Here is a 16,847-nt window from a genome sequence, read left to right as displayed (position 1 = left end):
ATTAAGAAAAATTTGACTGTCTCAGTTTCTTTCACTAAAATAATGCACATCTTTTAACCAATATGTCTCTTAGTCGTTGATCACAGTCCAGAAGGAAAGAACTTTCACTTAAAAAAAATACATATAACCAGAGGACAATCCAATATTATTTAATAATTTTTTTAACTATAACAGGCCATGGCTTCAAAAAAAAATCATCATTTATCCGTGAAAGTCTTGTAATTATCAATTTTCGATAATCATCTTCCGGTAGGTCAATAAATTTCCTCCAAAACCGAGCAAATTTATCGATAAATTAATAGCGAGGGGAGGTCTTCCCAATTCCATTCTCAGTGCAGGTCCTAGACTGATTTTTTAACCGGGATTTCAGTTTTTCATATTTAGGTGCGAGTTTTATATCGACTTTCCGCAACTCTTTATTAATCTCTTCATATAAGCCTTTCACAAAATCATCTAAGGCTCCCGGTCTTGATAACATAAGGAATGAAATGATAAAATACCTTTCTACAGAAATACTACTAGATATATTTGATATGTTTAATTCCTTTTGGTCTAGTTGCTCTTTTCCTTTATCTTGGAAACAAATTGCTTTAAGGATGATTTATAAGAGGGGAAGTAGGCAGACGTCAACTAATTATAGACCAATTGCTTTAATTGGCATATTTAGAAAGGTTTTTCAACTATTATGGTAAATCGTCTCCGGAATTGGATGAATGAGTTTAATATTGTTACACCTCTCCAAGGTGCATTTATTAAAAATAGAGGCGTCGAATACAATTTATTTATTTTGGTTGATCTTATTCAAATATCACTTTCGAGGAAACGAGAGAAATTATAGCCTATACTGCATTTATTGATCTCAAGAAAGCTTTCAATACGGTCGATCGTGATTTGTTATGGAATAAGCTCAGGAGCATTGGTCTTTCTGCGTTGTTTGTCAATTTACTTAAGAGTCTTTTTTTCTAATACTAGATATCTTATAGAGGCTTTTCCATTTTGTACTGATTATGTTGACTTCAATAGAGGGCTACCTCAAGGAGAACCATTGAGTCCTATTCTTTTCATTTTGTTTTTGAATGATCTTCCTGGTCTGAGAGGTCAAAGTTCTATGATAGCATTATCTTCTCATGTTAAAATTAACTGTCTTCTTTATGCTGATGATATCCTTCTCTTGGCTAATTCAGCTTCTTCGCTTAGGGAAAGACTCAATCTTACTTGGAAATATTGTGAAGATAATCGATTGACAATTAATTCGTTAAAGACAAAGCTTGTGATTTTTCGTACAGGTGAAAACTTAAAAAAAAAAAAAAAAACAGACAATTTCAATTTAGAAAATCGTATTATGTACGACAATTCCGAAATTACAATTAACCAGATAGGAGTCCTTATAAATAATTTAAATAAACGAATTCAGTTTAAAATAGAAGAAGAGGATAGTATTAATAATAGCATTAACTTTTTGGACGTTAAAATCACAAGGAATGCAAACAGTGTTGAATTCGAACCTTTTAAAAAGCCTTGTACTATTAGCACGACTATTAAATACAACTCCAATATACCCTCACATATTAAACAAAACGTTTTTACAATGGAATATGATAAAATCATAAATAGAACCAGCAAGTCGAGTAACATGTCCAAACATATACAGGAATTAAAAAATAAATTTATATTAAATGGATACCCAAATTACATAATTACAAAATGAGAAAAGAAAATAAATGATAAAATAAATAGTAATGATGACGAACTACAAAAAGAAAAACAAGGCTCAAGTATAAGACATATTAGTTTCCCATATGTGAAAGGCTTATATGAAGAGATTAATAAAAAGTTGCGGAAAGTCGAATAAAACTCGCACCTAAATATGAAAAACTGAAATCCCGGTTAAAAAATAAAAAAGTATACAGCAGAATAAAAAAGAGGAAAAAGAAACAAAGAATGTTGTTTCTTTTTCAACAAACAAAAAGAACATTATGACCAAAACTTAAATCAACATAAATTACTTATTTGGTCCAGCTAAATACTCTTGTAAATAATTCAACCAATCCGAGGGGGTATAGCATTTTCACATGATTTCTTAGTTCGAAATTAATTAACTAATGACCAAAAATCTCTAGTATTTTTAGTCTTCAATAGTAGTGAGTTTATTTGAGCAAAAATAACTTTTTCTTCGCATTACATAGCTTTTTGTTTTTAATTTGCAGTATTCATCCAATAGCATTTTTCGAAGTTTCAGAGTCAATATGCTATCTGTCGTAAATCCAAACGATATTGAAATTGGAATACGATCAGAATTGAAAATATCAAGAACGCTAAAATCTAATAATCTATCTAATAAACTCACATTTACTGTTATTAAATCTATAACAGATAGACCAACTGTCGAAAGAAAAGTAAATTTAGCCGGGTCAAGTCCAACGTTCCTTGATAATTCCAGGACAATATTCTCATTACTAAAGTTGTATCCCTCTCTTTAGCATTTGTTCCAATTAATCCTTTTGGCTGGATTTGTCTAAAAAGTATTAATCTTCTGTAGTTCATTCGTTTCTAAATTAAAAGTGAATTTGTCACCATCAACCGTCAAGCAATTGGCTTTCAAAATTCTTTTTTGTTCAAAGATTTAGCTTCCGCAAAAAAGGCAACAATTTTCTACGCCTACATCTTGATCTATATGACAAATTGTCAAAGACTGTAATACGCGAATAGGACGGCGACATCTGAATTTTCTTTAAATTTTTAAAAATAAGTCTTATCAGCTTGAGTGTAGCTCAAACAATACAAGCCGAATTCCCAATATTCGATATCTGTTAATAAAAGAAATAGACTCCCCGTTCTGTCTTTTAAACAACTCAATAAAACCGGTTAATGTTACCTATGGTTCCAAGATGGTGGCTCGTCTGTTTCCAGCAAGGAAACAGTGGGGACGCACGTTCTAATCTAACCTATTCTAATAATTTTGTTGGTAATAATTATGGTAATTTATTAGAATAGGTTAGGTTAGAACGTGCGTCCCCACTGTTCCCTTCTTCTATTTGCTGGAATCAGAGACGGGCCGCCATCTTGGAACCATAGGTAACATTAACCATAAAACCATTAGCATTATTAACTAATTCTTCGTCGGTACCACTCAAACCGGAAACGATAATGTTATTTTTCTTCGAATCATTGTATACAGAATTTATATAATAATTCTGAAGGGAAAATTTATCCATACATACAGTTTTAAAAGACGAAAGTTCGGTAATTTCTCCTTCCAGGAGGGTTAGACGTTCATCATACTCTTTATGTAAATTAGACAGTCAGTCGAATTTTGATGACAATTCTTCCAGCTTCGATAGAATAGTATCAAAACGTTCCTCGAGAAAACACAGAATCTTCTGAGGTATTTGAGAAGAAATATTCTGCAATGCAAAATAATCGTCCAGTCGAGATGACTTCGATGTTGGTTCGCTTGGAGATCGATGACGTTTACCAGCAGAAATCGAAGCTTTGTTGCGAGGAGAAGGTGGTGTACGAGACATTGGACGACCTGGATTAAATTCGACTCCTCCAATAATGAGTAAAAAGAACAAAATTCAAAACGAAAGTAGTACGGTAGAAAAATACATCCTCAATAAGTGAATTAATGACAAACAGCTGAATTGTAGATCATTACAGTAAGTCGTAAAAAACTCGCGAACAGCCAACACTGTCAAAAGCGCCACCAGAATAAGGAATTACAGACATCATAACACTCGCGGTACAACACGACTATCACAGGGACCTCGTTACCTCCTTTATACAACTACACGGGTATTGGTTTCCTCTCCCATCACAACGGGAGAGGAGACCAATACCTGTTACTTACAATTAAGCATTAGCTGGCACATTTAAAGAAGTTGCTAATATCAGATTTGCATACAGGAGAAGCCATACTGTCGCTTCGTTAGGGAACGACAAACAACGTGTGGAAGATTAGGGGAAGGTCGGGTAGTAAGCTTCTCCTATATTATAAAATATTTTTACAGCTCAATTGGTCCAGATTACATTCCATACAAAACTTCATTTTCTTATAAAAACACTTCTTAAAACTCATTTTTCTAAGATAAGAATATAAATATTTTTTTTACACTTTTTACAGTCATTACATTTTTACCAAGTTTAATTGTGAAGGGTTGTATCGGACATAAGAAAAATCCGCAAGAAGAGAATTACTTTTGGTTTCACAAACAACTTTTTATTATTAGGCAGAGTTATTATTGAAAAATTTATAAAAGTACAAATTACAGGTCGTAAAACTAAGTTAATACATAATAGGAAAGTGGTATAAAATGAGAAAAATTAAAAAATTATCAGTCTGAAAATTTCACAATTCGTTTTAATGACAAATTGCAATGCATTTTGTGTTTATGTTTTTTGGTAATACAAACGTCACATTCATAAAAATATTTGTTTCCTTCAAGATCAGCGCAATTTTCGTGAGCCCAACCTTCACAAATCTTACACTGAATCCAGTCTTTTTCAAAGGTTCATCACAGATGATGCAGTGAGTCTCTTGGTCTTCTCTCTTTTCTTGAACTGATTCAGGCCTATTTGCTGTTTTCTTTCTTTGTCTATTTTTATTTAGACGATTTTCCCCCAGCAGTTTTCTCTTAGCTGCATAGATTCTTTCTTTTTCTTCTTTCTTTCCTTTCTTCTGGCGTAGTTTACCCATATTGTCCCGTAAAACAAAAACATTCCGTGAAAATATAATTCTTATCAACCTTAAACTGTTTCCGATACAACCCGCAAAATATCTGTCCGATAGAACCCGAAACATCATGGACCAAAACATTGGTTACCACATACGTATTAGTAAGCTTAAGGAGATTTCCGGCCTACAAGTTAAAGAACAATAAATGTTGTTTTCAACAATAAACAAAAAACAACTTATTCTCATTTTCAGACAAGCTATGACAACCAGAAGTTATCTTCGTTCACTCAAAATACTATTAAAAAAAACAAAATTTTCTGCCACGTGTCAACAACACTGCTGCTTGACTAAATATGGCGGAATCTGAACTTTCTTTAATCACCCAACATGTTGGTGTCTTTACAGGTTCTGCCACTTGCAGCAACAACGCTTGTCGGATACCACCCGACCTTCCCCTACTATTCGCCGGGGATATATGCTATTGTGGGTTCACCGGGAGGTCGGACGGAGTCGGACCTCCTTTTTCTCGGTCAACAGGTCGGTAAAACCTGCCCACGGTCAAGGATGGCTGTCCAGTCTGGAACTAATTGCTTGTCAGGTTGAGTGGAGGAGGAGAGTGAGCTTGTTGATAAGACAGCGGCGATATTCGAATAAACGACACCAGTTAAATTAACAAACAGAATTTATTGCTAGACAAAAAGGACAGTTACACAGGATAACATAGATAGAACTATTATGTGCTAACTTAGGAGTTTACGAACCCAAGAGAGAGTTTACAAATTAGTGGTCGTCATACCTCAACAAGGATCGGAGTCAGAGGACAGAGTCAATTCGAAATCCAATCGGCGGCGGCGTAGAGACTTCGAGTTCGAATAGAGGCGGGAGCCACGAACGACCCCTCTGTCCTCGCTCCCCTCCTTTTTATTTCGTCCCCTCGTTAATTTTCTCGCCAATTAGCGAATTTCGTCGTTAGTTCTTTTCAGACTCAGTTTCGAGTTTCGAGGGGAGGGGAAATACAGTCATTCCCCTAAGACGGGTCGGCTTTTGGTTTGGAATTTGGTTGTTGATGTCAAAATAAAGCCTAATAGAAATTTAAATTTATATTTTGCCGGTAGATTCGGATTTTCACACTATTCTCCTACACGACCCAAAGATTGTAGAGACCAAGAGGTTCTTGACTACTCGCATCAAAGAACATAAACTGTATAGTTTTTTTTCCTAATACTATATTTAACACTGCTCTGGCCACATACGCAAATGACGACGACGTTCCGGTTCGCTTACGATAATACAAAGATGAAGGCTAAATGTAATCTGAAGATGTCGGATTGATACGGACGAAAACGTTCCGTATATTAAATATTTTTGTTGTTTGGTGTACTGTTGTATTTTGTATAAATTATACCCGTTCTTGAGAGTTTAATATGTCTATTTTTGCCTGATTCCAATTGATTTTAAATTAAAAATTTGAACAACTTACTTCGTGGATGCAATCCATTCACTTCCTTGTATTTGTCATACCAAACGACTTGTTCTTTTTCTTTGAAATAATTTAAGATATTAACATTAATTTAACGATGAATAATTTAGTCACAAATCCAAAATGAAACTATAAAAATTACTAACCGTATTTAACTTGATAAATTCAAGATGGCGTCTTCCACTACAAAAGCAGACGACGATGAGAAAAGACCCGGATGTAACCAATGGGATTTTTTAAAATAAAAATTATAAATAATTTTAAAGATAATTAAAGATAATAAAGATAATATTTTTTTACGCAGACAAATTTTTGTATTGATATAATATAAATTATTTATTATTTATTTTTGTAATAGAAAATAAATTGGATATCAGCGTCAAATTATTGTCGACGTCAATCTCTCTCGAGATCTGAAACGCGAGGTAGAAGGTTCGAAACCAATCGGAATGTCAGATTGAGGGATATAATCTTTAAAAACTCGGGGTCTCAAGAACACGGGGTCGGTCCATCGAGGTAGCCGTTCCAGAAGGCCCGAACCAGTGAATAAAAAAAACCGCTGAACACTAATACAGTAGTTAGTCGTGGGTTCACTTCTGGCCAACGGGCTGGCCACGTGGATTTCTCCGTTTTTTACATTTGTAACACCCAATAGGGATCAGTTTTCCATTGAAAGTCCTCCGGGTGGTACCCCTCGGCAGATCGCTAGGTGTCGCGTTGCCGTAACCAAATAAACGACAGCAACTTGCCTTCCAATGCTCTCTTGAGTCTTCTAAAGCCCTCAAGGGGGCTTTAGCTCTCCCTTCAGGAACTGGTCTACTTTATAATAAATTTTCTTTTCAGACGTAAGTCTTTTAGCTTTATCTATTCAAAAAATTGTTATGCATGAATCTCTTCTAGCTCCTATTTCCGATAATACCTGGATTCTCTATTATTTACTTACGCTAGAGAATAGTTATCGATCCAATTTTAATCCTATATTGGTGAGCAATGATATTTAGACCAAGCTTTACGTTTATGGGGCCTCAAAAACATCATTATTATAAATTATTCTTTATATTGTCAAGAAAAGCACAATTTCTTAAGGAATAAAGGATGAAAATAAAGAAAAAAAGGATTCGAACTTTTGTTTGTATAACCTTAACAATTCATTTATTGTATTTAAAAAATATTGTACAATTTTTAGCGCTTGTTTCTAATATGCTGGAGGGCCTCATAACAGCAAGTATCCCAGGCCATTCTGAACATCTGAAAGGCCCGAATAATAAAATATTATTTTATTATAGACACCGAAGTGACGAAATAATATTTTCAGTAATTCTAAACAAGAAAATCGTCGTTTGAAGTCGTTTGATATAGGAAAAAATTGAGAGTTTAGAAACAGACCTTTAAGTAAAATTTCAAAAATAAATATAGAAACAATTGATTTTTCAAAATGGTTCCAGTCCCTGGTTGACATCATAAAATTACAAATGGATCGATTGATGTTAATTATTCCAAATTAATATCTAATGATGCTTTCTAGTTAAATATCCTTAACATTTTACTGGAAAATTGTATTTTAAATACGTATAGGGTGGTCCAAAAGTTACTTAACCGTGTTTCGTTTTACATGCTCAAGTTGAACTGTGAACTTAATAAACTGTTATAATCTCATTTTGAAGATATTATTTAAAGGATAAATTATTTGAGTAAGGCAGTTATTAATTCTTTACAATAATTAACTGATTTTTGGACTACCATGTATGGTATTTAACTATTGAAATGAATAGAGAAAGAACAAGTAGCCAGAGACAGGATATAAAGAAATCTTAATTAAGAAAGGGGCTGCGTGTTGTTTAGTTGTTTATTTGATACGGCAATGCGGCAATCTGCCGAGGGGGATGCCATCCGGGAGGATTTTCTATTTGTTAGCGCCTCACCAACGGGCTAGTCACATGGAGTTTTCCAGTTTTCACGTTTGTAACATCTAAATAGAAACTAGTTTTCCTTAGAAAGTCCTCCCGGGAGGCATCTTTCTTCTGCAGATGGCCCATGTGTCGCCTTGCCGTAACCAAATAAACCAAAATAACGAATAAAACACAGCACGGGATAACGAGCGTTACATTATTTTATTAATTACGTGTATAACATACGAAGCAGTGACATACGATTCGCCATGAAACCTTTCAGAGATAAAATGAATCATTCTATTTCCCAAGTGTTGAGACCATAGCACTACGTTTTTGTAAACACCCCGTTCCTTGTAACACATCATAACGATTACCTGCACACCCACCTACTCATATCTGTGGTACGTAATTTATGGACGCCCGTTTATCGAAAATCAATAGATAATTATTAACATAGGGTCATAAGTATGGTGACATTTACTATTGACGAATTGCCTTCTGGTTTTATATAATCAATGTTTCGTGTTTACACTTTTAAGTATAGATAAAGTAATCAGGGCCTTCTCAGACGTCAGGTCCTCTGAGCGCATGGTATCAGCCCACGCGCTCAGAGCTTTCAAATTTCCAAGAAAATTTGATAAATTTTTTTTTTTTTTTTTTTTTTGCAAATATCTTGGGATCCCACTAATAACTTTTTCTGAGGCCGCGCAAAACCTCCAGCCGGCTCCGAAATTAGTGGTGTAAACTGAAATAAAAGTATATCAGTTAAACCACTTTGCATATTATATCATTGAGCAGAAATTTTGCTGGCGTAAACGATTTAATTTGCACTATTGATTAATTGCCACGTTTATGTAAAGGTTATTTAGCATTATTTATTTGACACTGCTTTTTTTCGAAAGTATAAACGCTTAGCAACGTGACGCAAAAAGTTGCGTGCATTTCTAACAGCAATTGACATTAAGTATGAATTCCTCTTTGTGAAAGAGTAAAATGGATATTAGAGTACATATAATATTGAAATTATTGGTATTTTTAGGTAAAGAAATTATTTTATTTTGATTAAAAGTTGATTATTATTACGTAACGTTCTTCAAAACACTTAATTTAGGACTATTTCGAGTGTGCTCGCTCAAGGGAGTTGTTGGAAGAGGTGTCGCTCTTTCTGGTACGGTGCTTAGGGGATCAGCTGTCAGACCAAGACCGGGAGGACCTAATCTATGGTAAGATTTTGCAAAGCATTAGTTTTCATTTAAACGTTCGAATTACCATTTCGTGAAAAGTATTTTCCATAAAATCAGATCGTTTATTCGCGCAAGGCCTTGTTGATGAGGATCTTGAACATATTAAGAAAGTTCCTAATGTAGTTCTCCTCAATAGTCAGGATACAAAGATTTACATGAAAAATTTTCAAATTTTTATGGCCCACCAGTGGCCGAGTGGATAAAACCATCGAACACTGTACTACTAACAGGCTGGCCACATGGATTTTCCCGAGTTTTCTTCACGTTTGTAATACTTAAATAGGGGACCAGTTTTTCATACAAAGTTTTTCCGGGAGGCATTACCCCCGTGTTACGTTGCCAAAAACCAAATTTTTATAAAATAAACTAAATTAATAACGTTATTTACTACAATACTTAATTTAAACTTTTTCCATGTTCATCATGGGTTCAGTCAGGCCATAAATGGGGAAGATTCAGTAGAGGATTTACCAGGAAGCGAAGGAACTGCTTGAGGTGCCGCGCTGAGAGGGGTCACGTCACGAACCTCCCTCTTTATATTCTTTAAATTTTGTGTTAGGAAGACAAAGAGAAACAGTATATTAATGACAAATGAGTATAATTCTTCCTTCACTTTCTGCCTTCCTTCTTTTTGTTTTAGTTGCGAGGAACCCCGAAAAATTTAAATTGCTTGGGGCCCCTTCGCGGGTAAATGCGGCACTGGGGAGATCCAACATATCTAGGTCGACCCACCCCACATATTCACTACAATTAAGAATATGGTTATTCGTACGTTTTATTGACAGTAAACTTTTTAATATTTAAACACCAAAATTCTGGAAGTTTTTGCTTCTTTGCAGGGGCGGCATTTTTATAGGTTCGGGATCACGCTACGGTAATTTTTTTTTAAATATATTTAAATATGAATAAAATTTATTTATATAAGTAATTTGCCGAAATTAATAGTGTTTTGACATTTCTAGGAAGTGAAATACTTGTTATTGTTTTCTGGATCGCAACAATTGCTGTTGTGTTTATATTCACAGCATTAATTGCTGTGTGTTACAAAATAATATGCAGATATAAAGGACGAAAAGTGCAAGTAAACGATATCACAAAATAAGTACATAATGTATTTTATACAGAATGTATGTGATAATATATATCAACTGTTTTTGATAGTCAATAACTGTATGTTCAAACAGGACCGGCTCAGATGGCGGTTTTTGGGCCTCAGAACGAGGACCCGCGCTCAGAAGGCCCCTCACTTTCAGATTTCTAAGAAAATTTGATAAAAATTATTCTTTTCTTGAAAATATTTCCGCGTACCTCCGGTTGGCCCTGTATTCAAATATAGAAATATGAATTATTTCAATGCAGTTTATTGAATAATTGGGTATCTTTCAATAAAACATAAAATTTGGCCTATATGGATTAAAAACTTTTTAACTTGTAAAATACGTTGATTTTTTTAATGAATGTTAATAAATTTGTTGTTTAATAATTTAATGTTGAATTTTTTAATGATTAAATCTTTTTCTTTAATCTTATTGTTGTCTTAATATTTTCTTCAGGGTATCCCATAAGTCACGCAGTAGTTCGACGTGACTACCGTCCTGTTGCACAAAGATTTAGACGGGTGATCCAATTATTCCATACACATTGCAAGATGTCAGGCCTTCAAATGAGTGAGTGACACTATCATGGGCGCCTGCAGAAAATTTTTCAGAGGGGCAATGCTTGGAGTCAGATAATTACATCTGGTTTCACAAGTACTGTACATATCTCGATCACTTTTATCATTGTAATTTGTAGAATGTTTTACTCTATCCCAGAGAGCAAGTGCGCAGTTTGCCCCTCTCTGAGAACGACCATGGACGAAATGATGGTGGGTGACTTATGGGACATCCTGCTGATCACTTGTTGAACTACAATTTTAAAATGGATTCCTACTATAGTCCGTTCTTTTTTCCTTAATCTCGAGAACAAAGATGAAAATCGAGACCAGATATGGAAAGCTTAGGAGCCAGTGGTCCCGATTAACTGTATACGAATTTATGGTTTGGACCGGAAGTCACGTGATTTTTAAATTAAAATATGATTAAAAATTGCATCCTGGCAAATATTATGATTTATTATTAATCCAATTTGACTATCACCTTGCACTTATATGGCACTAAACTTTTTATCAAATATTAATAATTACATTATTCCTAAGTGTGCATTAAATTGACGAATGAAATGTTAATACTACATAACAGTGTACTTATGTAACTTTATTTAAAGCATTTATCCAAAACTGAACACTAACAAAGACACATTTGATAATGTCTAAAACATTTCACAACGTAGCAGTGCATAAATATCTAATTAAACATTTACTTTTTAACATATCGATTGATGTGATCAAATCATCTCAAACGACATAAGTACCACACAACCATCAGAATGCATATTAGTATAATGGCTACAATCAAAAGTATGGCCCATAAAGGTATGAATGCTGGAAATAAAAACAATTCCATAACTTTTTAGAAATAAATTATTTAATATTTTTTCACAAAATTCATTGTTATGATTATGATTTTCCAGGTTAAGTTATTATTATAATAAAATCTGTTTTATATAATAATGATAAAGTATTTTAGGTATTTGTATGTAACACAGTTAAAGATTTTGGACAAGATATAATACAAAATAGATTATAAACCTCTTTTCTTATATTAAGACTGAGTTTTATTAATCTTAATTATTCAATTACTTTACTTAATGAGAATTCCGAAAGTTTTAATCTATCGAAGTGCATTATCTATTTCAAATTCAAGGTAACTGTTAATTACATTTGATTTCTTGTAATTAATTAAAAAAATCCAATTAAACAAGGATTAATCTGAATAATTGAATAATATATATAATGCAAAACTGTTCGATATATATACAGTATATATATATAAACTTACCTTTATTTTTTATTTTGGGATAAGGAGTACTATAAGAAAAAATTATTAAAATTAGTTTTAAAATTTAACTATGGTAAGACTGTTTAAATATTAGAAAGCAAATTAATAATTGCATTATAAAAATAATTTATAAAGGATTTTGTTTTATTGATTGATATGAAAGTTAATAAAATTATGATTATTATTTTCCTGAAAACTCACTTTTATTTTTTAAAAATAATTTTTGTACATTTTTCAAGGAAAATCAATAAAAACAATGTTAATTTATCTGTACTAAATCCTTATAATAGTAAATGAAGTCTTAAGTAATATTTTCTGTTCTGTCTTAACTAAATTTCTTTAGTAAACTATCGGTAAGAAATAACATTTTAAATATTGAATTAATTTGTGGAAGATGCATTCTGTATGCTATATGTTTATTAAATATTTGAATTAATTTATACAAAATGTTTGTCCAGTGATAACTTTAATAAATAGAAAAAATTCTCAATAGATAAAGGTTATTGTAGACAATAATAATTAATATCATGTTAATATTTTTTTTGATATTTTTATCAAAGAAATAGTTGCTGACTATTGGTAACAAATCCTATAATGTAGTTCAAGGAATGGATCAATTGTAAAATAATTCATTTTTCAATTTTATTTTTATATGTTTACTTCTTTAACGCTTGTTGGTGTAAAAATATACATGTTTATATACTTAAAATCATGTACAGATATATAATGATCTAGTGAATTGTGAGGAAGATATAAAACAAAGAAAAAATGTTTTATGTAAAAAAGAAACAAAGTTATTATTATAGAATTAAAGTTCTAATAATTCAAAAACCTTATATTTTAATATAAAAATAAATAAATTAGTTACTCTTACATTCTCAGATATTCATACATTATTTATTACTTTAACAATAACGTATGAATATCTGATAATGTAAGAGTAACTAATTTATCTATTTTTATATTAAAATATAAGCTTTTTGAATTATTGGAACTTTAATTCTATATTGTTAAAATTCTATGAACAACATGAATAACAAGAAAAAAAGAACTTGCTTTATCGAAAAAAAAAGATAAAATCAATCACAAGTATTGATAAATCTGAAAATGAATTGTGATAATAATAATAAATTATAAAACTAAATAGAAATAAAATGTAAAAAAATGTGAAAATTTATATTAAAAATACTGAATTCTGTATTAATTATAATAAAAAAAATTAAATATTTAATTTAAAAATGCGATGATTTAATTAAAAACATTCATGTATGATTTTAAGTATGTAAAGATAGTTCTTAATTACCTGATAGCATTTTAAGATTTAGGCAATAATAAAGATAATAGAAGTTAAAAGAATAATTTTATTACAGAAATCTTCTGCTAAAGTTTAATTTTTTTTAAACTTTCCTTAAAAATAATTTATTATTTTCTTTAAAGATTTGTATTTTGACTATTTTCTTACTTCTGAATTTTTATTTATAATTGTTATTATCATTTTAATAAAGGTATTTTAATGGTTATGTCAAATTAAACAGACATAAAAAATTATTCATTATCAATAAACAAAAAATTATATCTAAAGTATTTTATTGTGATAATGAGACTTTACAAGAATAATGGAATAGAAGGGTGACTAAATAAATAATTTTTTTCTAAAGTATTTCATCAGCTGTTACTAAAAGTAATTTTTCCAACTATAATAATAATTTTAATACTGTGCAAAAAATTATATCAAATATATTTAGATGGAAAAATTATTTACCGAACTCCTTTCAATGATTTTAGTTTCTCGCTGCATTGAAACTCCTGAAATAATTCTGAAATATAAATTTAATTAAAAAATATTATTTTAAAAATTATTTAAAATGTAAAATAATAAATTCATAAATTTAATTCCATTTTCTAGAAATTTTTATATTTTGATTTATATAATATAAAGTTTAGTTTAATATATTAATGGCATAAACAGTACATAATATTGATAAATTTCTCCTGTTTATCACGTATAGAAGAATTTATAAAATTCCTAACAAAGAAATAAATCAGATTATTTATCATTTCATGTTAAATTTAAATTTATTTTTGACATTAACTCTTGAAAGTGGATATTTGTAAGATTAATTTTACTTTTAATTTTTATTCCCTCATCTTAAATTTGCATTTGTTTTAACTTTAAAGACAAAATTAAAATGCGAACTTCTTGATTACAAAGAATAATATGAATAATGTAGTTTATAATAAAATTTATAAGGATTAAAATTAGATAGAAATTACTTTATTGACATGGAAAAATAAAAATAACAGGTTCTAAGCTCATAATTTCAAACCAACAGCTAGTTGAAATCTCATATTGAACTTAATTAGTTTATTAAATGAGCAAACGTAAATTTGAATTATTGTCCTAATTTCATGTTTGAAATTAAATTTTATCCTTTACACCTTAAAATTACTAATTGTTAATTAACATTAAAGGTGTATCTTCTTCATACATTAGTAATACGGATAATGTAATTTAATTAGATATAAATAATTCACTTGCTTGCGTGAAATAAAATAATAAGCTTTAAGCTTATAATTCCAGAAAAAGAGATATTGATTTTAATAGAAGATTTGAACTAAGTCTGTCAACTTAAAAATACGCTAGATTCTTGCTCTGTCCATTCCTTATACAGGAGGTGCCAGATTAGTGTGCTGGATTACTAAGAGGCTATGTGACCTGTTGCCCTTTGGTACTGATACTTTTTGGAGTTGTACTTTTTTTATATTACTTTATTGGACATTTCATCTTTTACATAATTTACTGAGGTCGTAGCCTCAAGTAAAAGGTCGAACCTCAGTGTGATTTAGATTAGTTTCTTGTGTGAAAAAGGAGAAGTGAAGACACCGCTTTTTATAGTATACGTTTGTCCTTAATGAACATTAATGTCCTGGATTATGTACATATTTTTTTTTTTATTGTCAAATTATGCACAATGATACAATACTTTGTAAGCTTAATTGTTTATCGAATTTACTGTATGCATTAAAACAAACACACGAATAAGAGACAAATATTATAGTGGAGATATGCCAAGTAATCGAGAGACCGGATTAAAACAGAATTTTAGAATGTAAAGGACTGAAATTAAAGTCTGATCCTCTACATTCTACAATTCCCACACATTAATTAACATTAGAACACGTGTTTCTTCTGGAACAAGTGTGACATGGATCACATAATTTATAGCAAAATATTTGTAAAAATGATTATTTCTAACCTATTATATTCTTAAAACTTCATTGGGGTAAAGGGTAAATCCACCTTGACGAGTTGGCGCCTGGCAAAACAACTTCCTAGCAACACAGAACGACCTTGCAACAAAAACAGGTTACACGTCACAATACAAAAACCACAACATCTATATTATAATTAACGGTTTACTTAATTACCTGCTACAAACAAAATAAATATTATTCGCGAAGCCAGCTTCATTCTTATAGCATTTCTATAAAACAAATGAAATTAAAGAATTTTTACCAAACGTTATCTCCCGATGACATTTCTGTACCAACTATAGCGCCATCTGGGATTTGAAAATATATTCAAATTAATTATTTTTTAAAAATCTACAAAAATGAAATAAAATTAAGTTTCGTATTTTTACGTTATATATTTAATTGTAAAACATTTTAATTATATGTTTCTGTATTATTATTATTTTCTTTTTATACTCCCATTCCACTTGCAGAATTTTATTATAATATTGTACACCGGCTTTAAGGTGGGCTGAATCTTTTCTTTGAAACGGAGTATATATTCAATATAAATGCCACGAAGACAAGTGAAACTAGAGATGGTTTCGTTTTAATGGAGAAAGTCTGAAAGTTTTTTTTATACGATTTGAATAAACGCTGTTTTTCCAATTAATCTGAGTGTGGAGATGTATTTTGAAACGGATCTACTACACCTACGTTACGGAATCCTCACTCGAATCTGTACACCCATGTACAATCTCTCTATATATCTGTCTATTTATAAATATATAGATACATAAAAGGTGTTCACATCATTAAAATTTTTGTTATAAATAGTCTATATTTAGAAGAAGCGGGCGAAGAGGGTGGAACGAGCGGAGAGTCGGGATGTCCTATTCATCTCTCGCTTATAAAGTCCCTCTTGTGTTTTGTAATCTTTTACTTTTCCTGCTCTGTTATATGTAACAGAGAAAGATTATGACCATGGGTCAAAAAAATTACTCCTCTCCTCACGATTTCTACATATTTTGGACTCTGGTGGATCTCTGGTGATGCTGATCAATTCCCTTTTAATTCGCTTCTGAGCTATTGCACTCGACATTTTGTATTTCTTGTTACTTGCTATCCGAATAGATGTTAAAACAATGGAAAATTATTTAATTATTAAACAATTAATTAATTGTTGTTATGACAATGCCAAAACTTTAATCTGAAATTAGTACTCTAATGATAAATAAATTATAAATTTTTTATTTGTCAAAAGTGCGACATGACTTTTAATCTTAAAAAAGCAACAATAAACAGATTTAAAGTATTTTTTGGCGTCAAATGTTGTCAAAATCGAGAATTTTTCACATTTTAAAAATAATACCGTATTTTATA

General features: G+C 31.1%; 1 protein-coding gene and 1 long non-coding RNA gene across 2 annotated transcripts; one reads left to right on the top strand and one right to left on the bottom strand.

Moving 5' to 3' along the window:
• Nucleotides 1–8,735: 8,735 nt before the first annotated feature.
• On the top strand, nt 8,736–10,494 carry LOC136989467 (uncharacterized). The gene is made up of 4 exons (XM_067287622.1): nt 8,736–9,086; nt 9,159–9,270; nt 10,131–10,165; nt 10,254–10,494. Exons 1-4 carry the CDS (start codon nt 9,041–9,043, stop codon nt 10,391–10,393), a joined length of 333 nt encoding a protein of 110 aa, XP_067143723.1. The 5' UTR covers nt 8,736–9,040; the 3' UTR covers nt 10,394–10,494.
• Nucleotides 10,495–11,531: 1,037 nt separating this feature from the next.
• LOC136989444 (uncharacterized) lies at nt 11,532–15,777 on the bottom strand. The gene is made up of 5 exons (XR_010882919.1): nt 15,660–15,777; nt 15,488–15,581; nt 13,993–14,047; nt 12,231–12,259; nt 11,532–11,773 (listed from the first exon to the last, which is right to left on the bottom strand). It is a non-coding gene; the product is annotated as an uncharacterized lncRNA (long non-coding RNA).
• Nucleotides 15,778–16,847: the final 1,070 nt, after the last annotated feature.

Source organism: Centruroides vittatus, unplaced genomic scaffold (genome assembly GCF_030686945.1).
Source record: "Centruroides vittatus isolate TY-2023 unplaced genomic scaffold, ASM3068694v2 scaffold_576, whole genome shotgun sequence".
In the NCBI taxonomy this organism is placed as follows: Eukaryota; Metazoa; Arthropoda; class Arachnida; order Scorpiones; family Buthidae; genus Centruroides; species Centruroides vittatus.
The sequence above is the reverse complement of the archived record's forward strand: the minus strand, read 5'-3'. Positions and strand labels throughout refer to the sequence as shown.

Excerpts from the sequence above, each read along its gene's own strand:
- LOC136989467 (XM_067287622.1), top strand. The coding sequence starts at position 9,041 with ATGGATATTAGAGTACATATAATATTGAAATTATTGGTATTTTTAG. Across the intron at positions 9,271-10,130 it reads CCGGGAGGACCTAATCTATG|GGGCGGCATTTTTATAGGTT; the intron begins GTAAGATTTTGC and ends GCTTCTTTGCAG. Across the intron at positions 10,166-10,253 it reads AGGTTCGGGATCACGCTACG|GAAGTGAAATACTTGTTATT; the intron begins GTAATTTTTTTT and ends TGACATTTCTAG.